The 5,000-nt window shown below is 48.3% G+C and overlaps 2 protein-coding genes across 2 annotated transcripts in view; both read left to right on the top strand.

Moving 5' to 3' along the window:
- Positions 1–534, top strand: part of LOC126570024 (bacchus) — a 6,513-nt gene extending 5,979 nt beyond the window's left edge. The window contains exon 3 of the mRNA XM_050227473.1: positions 1–534. This exon is cut by the window's left edge and continues 2,184 nt beyond it. The gene's annotated coding sequence lies outside the window, so the exon portion shown is untranslated.
- Positions 535–3,127: 2,593 nt separating this feature from the next.
- The window catches only part of LOC126570020 (L-2-hydroxyglutarate dehydrogenase, mitochondrial), a 1,904-nt gene continuing 31 nt past the window's right edge, over positions 3,128–5,000 (top strand). The window contains exons 1-3 of the mRNA XM_050227468.1: positions 3,128–3,415; positions 3,483–3,792; positions 3,868–5,000. The exon at positions 3,868–5,000 is cut by the window's right edge and continues 31 nt beyond it. Of these exons, the coding sequence (XP_050083425.1) occupies positions 3,336–3,415; positions 3,483–3,792; positions 3,868–4,803 (1,326 nt within the window). The 5' untranslated portion in view covers positions 3,128–3,335 and the 3' untranslated portion in view covers positions 4,804–5,000. The remainder of the gene's footprint in view (positions 3,416–3,482; positions 3,793–3,867) is intronic.

The following is a 5,000-nucleotide window of genomic DNA, read 5'->3' as shown; positions in this document are numbered from 1 at the left end:
TTAAAAGTCAGCACCCCCTCATCATCTTAACCGCAATACAACCAAAAAAAACAGATTGACATGTTTTGGTAGAAGAGATACAGAGAGCGACCGTCAGAAACCGAGCAGGTTTAGTTCATTTTATTTTAATTAATTTTCGTGTAGAGAAAGCAAATGGCAAAAACAAAAAGTAAGAGAATGAGAATTCCTGACAAAAAAGAAAAACCGGATAAAGTATAATATACATGGAAAAGTTGCTAAGTGTGCGTGTGTCTGTGTGGTGTGAGCAGCGATTGAGCACATAATTCCCCCTATCAATTCTAGACAGGCAAAAGGGTGACACCGTCACGAGACAAGGGTGGTGACTTGGTCGCTCTCTCATCAAAAACGAAACCGTATGGGCCCACCCCTCCAACCGAAAAAAAATCTATCTTTTAATTAAATGTTTTCGGACAGTACAGTACTATGTTTATGATGGTAATGATTAAGGTCGGTTCATGGCGAAATGCGCCATGAGAGATGCAAAAAATAAAGAAAAGAAAACATTGACACACACCCCTGGATGAGATAAATGTGCTCTACGAGAAATGATTCTAAACGCGTGGTTGATAGAAGAGAGAGCGTACTGTATAGAGACCAATCCGCGATCGACCGATCGATGATCTCCCACAGCAGCAACAAATGATCGATTCGTTAGTTTCTTAGAAATTCCATCCACATTTGTACATTCGATCTTCCCGTAGTAGCCATCGCGTTGAAAAAAGTAGGCTTGAACATCATTGAAATGAAAAGATGGTTATCTTTTCTGATCAAAGTGATCGGTGGCAGCATGTTTGTTCGAGATCCCAATTCGGGGTCTATTCGGATGGAAAACCATTTCTATCGTTAATTTACCCATTTTCCCCACAGCAATAGAGTAAACCCCATGGGTGTCGCACCTTTGTATTGTGTAATTAATAATAAATCTTTCTAGCTACGTAACGTGTATCCCATAAGAGAGAAGTGTATTTCGTAAGCGAGATAAGCGCAAATCAATATCGTGTGTGCGGGGAGGGGGAGTAAGAGTGAGCGCGAATTGGAAGTGTGATACACCATACCATTTGTCATCCCAGGGCACCATCCGCGGCTAACCCGTGGACCCCGAACCCCACGACAGAAAGGAAGAAGGACCTCAACCCGCCCGTTTTAGGCAGGAAGCCAAAGATGCTTCTAATGCGCGGCACACCCATTGGGCGTCGCCGGTACCGTTGCATCTGCTAGCAGCGTGAATGCCAGCTTGCGGTGATGGTGATTATGATGGTGGGATATATCGTGTACACAACCGGGAGTTTACGATGCGATCGGCATTGCATCTCAGGCGTCATGTGCCGTGGCGCGTCAGTGGCGGCGCGTGTAGAATGTTCACAGAAACGTGTGAAAAGCCCGGTGAGCGAAAAGTAGGTTGCATCCACCGGCAGTAAACCCTAGCAGCATCATCGAGAAAGAAGCGAATAGCGGACCTTGTTGCAAGGTAAGGCACATACAAAACTCTTAATTTTTAATTATAAAAATTAAATAACAAAAAGGCTTGAACAAAATAGCGAGCATAGGTTGCTATGATAAATTTTAACTAGGGCGACAGCATGGATCATTTCAGAAGCAACGATTTTCCACGTAGGCCATGTGTGCGGCGTCCCTTGAAACCGTGTCCAATACGCTCCAACGGTCGTCGTCGCCAGGTGCGTGAGGCAAGCAGGCAAGCGGGCACACAGGCGGCAAACCATGTTGATGCGACGCCGCTTGGGTTTTTGAGCACTTATGAAGGGGAATGGCTTCCAACACATGCGCACACAGCTGGCGCGTTGTGTGCGTGTATTTGGCTTCGGGTTGCAAAGGCACGAGCCATCCAAAATGCTATTTATGCGCATTTTTAGTGCATTTTATGTTCCGATACCTACACACCCCGTTGCCGGATTTGCTGCTTCTACCGATGTGCCTTCTACCCGCCATAAGAGGGTCCCCTCGAACAGATGAATCGCGTTTAGAGGAAAAAGAATGCCCACCGCGCCGCTGTGCCTGCTGCCGGTCGACGAGAGCCGCGGATTTTTATGCCTTATGTTGTCCTATATGAACCGCTACCCAGGGACGGAAAACGGAGTGCGTGAGAGTGAAAAGAGAAATTCTATGTTCCCGTACCTTCTCGATGTGTTTCGATTTTTCTTGCCAGAATTTTTAGCCTACTAGGAAGATAAAAGCCTGCTTGGTTGTATTTAACACTGGCAAATTCCCCACATGATTTTATTGCGATAATTAAGCATGGTCCCTTCGCATTGTGTGAAAAGATTGAGATTTTCTCGAAGTTTCCTCCCGGACCGAAGCCGAATGGGAGAAAACTCGAGAGATAGAAAATGCCGGTCTCTCGCTTTCCAGCCGACCGGAAATGCTATTTTACCGTACGCACACATACACGCGTATTCTAGAAATCCCGTGCGAGTGTGTGCGTTATTCTATGCTCGGAAAGGGGGTGGGGAGAAGACGATGTACGCGCAAACGGCGATTATCTTTCTCTCTCTCGCTCTGCCACGTTTGCCATGTTGTCTGAACATCCTAATTCGTACCGCGTTCTTTAGCCGTTTTCACACAGAATGCGGTTCGTTAACAACTCCAAGCTGGCGTTTTTTATGCGTAAAAATTATTTACGTTATCAAATAATAACTATAAGTTTAATGTAATTAACGGGATTCAATGCTGAAACAATGCGCTATGCTAGTACGATTGCCTTGGTAACAGCAGAAATATGGCAACGCAAGCTGAGATCTATTAGGTACAGCACATAATGTAAATCAGGGAATGTTTGAATAAAAGTGTCCTGAACGTCTAAAATTTTGTATTTTTTTGTGAAAGCAAGTTGAGAAAAAAAGAGAAAAAAATTGAGCTTTTGTCCTTTGTGCGATGCAACCGCCATCTAGCGCATGGGTCATAGACCTTTGAAAGTTATGCTCCCATTGTGGCCCATGAGGCCGTTGCCCTTGAGTGCCCTTGAAAATTTTGGCCGGTTCAGCCCACGGTGCGTCGATTTTTTCTTTGGCCCGCGCCCACCATCCGCGGTGGTGTAGTGGTTAGCACACCCGCTCGCCATTCGCTGATCCTGGGTTCGATGCTCTTTGGAGGCATAACATTTTTTTCTTTCCTTTTCCTTGTTCGCAGAAGCAAAACACACATACAGCACAAATGTCACACGCAGGGTCATTCACCATCCGAGTTAACGAGTGGACGTTTCGCGGGCAAGAAGGACTCCGCGTTGATCATCTGCCTGCCTGATCAATCAAAAGTCACCTCGCAATCACAGTTTAGTAGAGTAGAGTAGTTGCCACAGAATGTTGCTATCCAGCAGCAGAATTCTACCTCGGGCCGTGTGCAATCTAGCCACCCGTGCGTATTCGGGTGACACAAATAGGTGCGCTTCGTCGCTCGGTTGGACTATGAGCTTGCAGTTATCTGTGTTTTCTTCGCTTTCGTTACAGAAACTATGACATCGTCGTGGTGGGTGGTGGGATCGTGGGGACGGCCTCCGCCCGCGAAATTCTGCTTCGCCATCCAACGCTTCGAATTGCGATCGTGGAAAAGGAACACAAGCTGGCATTTCACCAGAGTGGCCACAACAGTGGTGTAGTACATGCGGGCATTTACTACAAACCGGGGTCACTGAAAGCGAAGCTGTGCGTCGAAGGATTGCACCTTAGCTACAAGTACTTTGATGAGAAGCAGGTACCCTACAAGAAGGTTGGCAAACTGATCGTGGCCACGAATCAGACCGAGGTGGAGCGACTGAATGTAAGATGAACCAGGGGCAGGAATGGAAAGAAACGGCCAATTTATTAATCCCAATCTCTGTCACATGATTCACAGGACCTTTATCAGCGTTCGTTGGCCAACAATGTCCCCGGAGTGGAGCTGGTCGATGCGGCGAAGATTAAGGAGATCGAACCGTACTGCAAAGGGGTGAAGGCCATCTGGTCCCCGAACACGGGCATCGTCGATTGGGGCCTGGTAACGCAGTACTATTCGCGTGACTTCAAGGCCGCCGGTGGCGATGTGTATGTGAACTTTAAGGTGAGCAAGTTCGCCGAAGCACCGGACAATCTGGACTATCCGATTGTGGTGCGCAGCGAGAAGGGGGACGAGATACGAGCCCGCAACATCCTGACCTGCGGTGGGTTGCAGTCGGACAAACTGGCCGAAATGACGGGCTGTGCGTCGGTGCCGAAGATTGTGCCATTCCGGGGCGAATATCTGCTGCTCAACCCGGACAAGTGCCACATGGTGCGGGGCAACATTTATCCGGTGCCGGATCCACGGTTTCCTTTTCTCGGGGTCCATTTTACTCCCCGGATGGACGGTAGTGTGTGGCTTGGGCCGAATGCGGTGCTAGCGTTCCGCCGAGAGGGTTACAAGTGGTCCGACATCAACGTGCCGGAGCTGATTGATGCGCTCCGCTTTCCGGGACTGATCAAGATGGCTTCCAAGTTCATCGGTGCCGGTATCATGGAGATTGCCCGGTCCGCCATCATACCGCTGCAGGTGCGCGAGCTACAGAAATTCATCCCGGACATTCACGAGTATGACGTGCGGCGTGGACCGGCCGGTGTGAGGGCCCAGGCACTGGACAACGCCGGCAATCTGGTGGACGATTTTGTGTTCGATCACGGCAAAGGTGGCTCTGCACTCTCCAAAAACATTCTGCACTGCCGCAACGCACCGTCGCCCGGGGCAACGAGTTCGCTTTCCATCGCCAAGATGATTGCCGACAAAATTGAGGACGAGTTTCACATCGCCAAGGCTTAGAGAATCATGGCGATGGGAATCAAATTCCAGGGCACAGCAGCCACCGTGCAATTAATTGTTGAAGCATTTTATCAATTTTTTATTGTTTGATTGCGTCGATAACACACACGCGTTTGTGTGGGTGTGTGTCGGAACCACCGTTGTGCTGGGCGGTTAATGTCCAACGTTGTTGTAACGTTATAATACCTAAATATAAA

This window comes from Anopheles aquasalis, chromosome 2 (genome assembly GCF_943734665.1).
Source record: "Anopheles aquasalis chromosome 2, idAnoAquaMG_Q_19, whole genome shotgun sequence".
NCBI classification, from domain to species: Eukaryota; Metazoa; Arthropoda; class Insecta; order Diptera; family Culicidae; genus Anopheles; species Anopheles aquasalis.
This window is presented reverse-complemented; position numbering and strand designations above follow the sequence as displayed.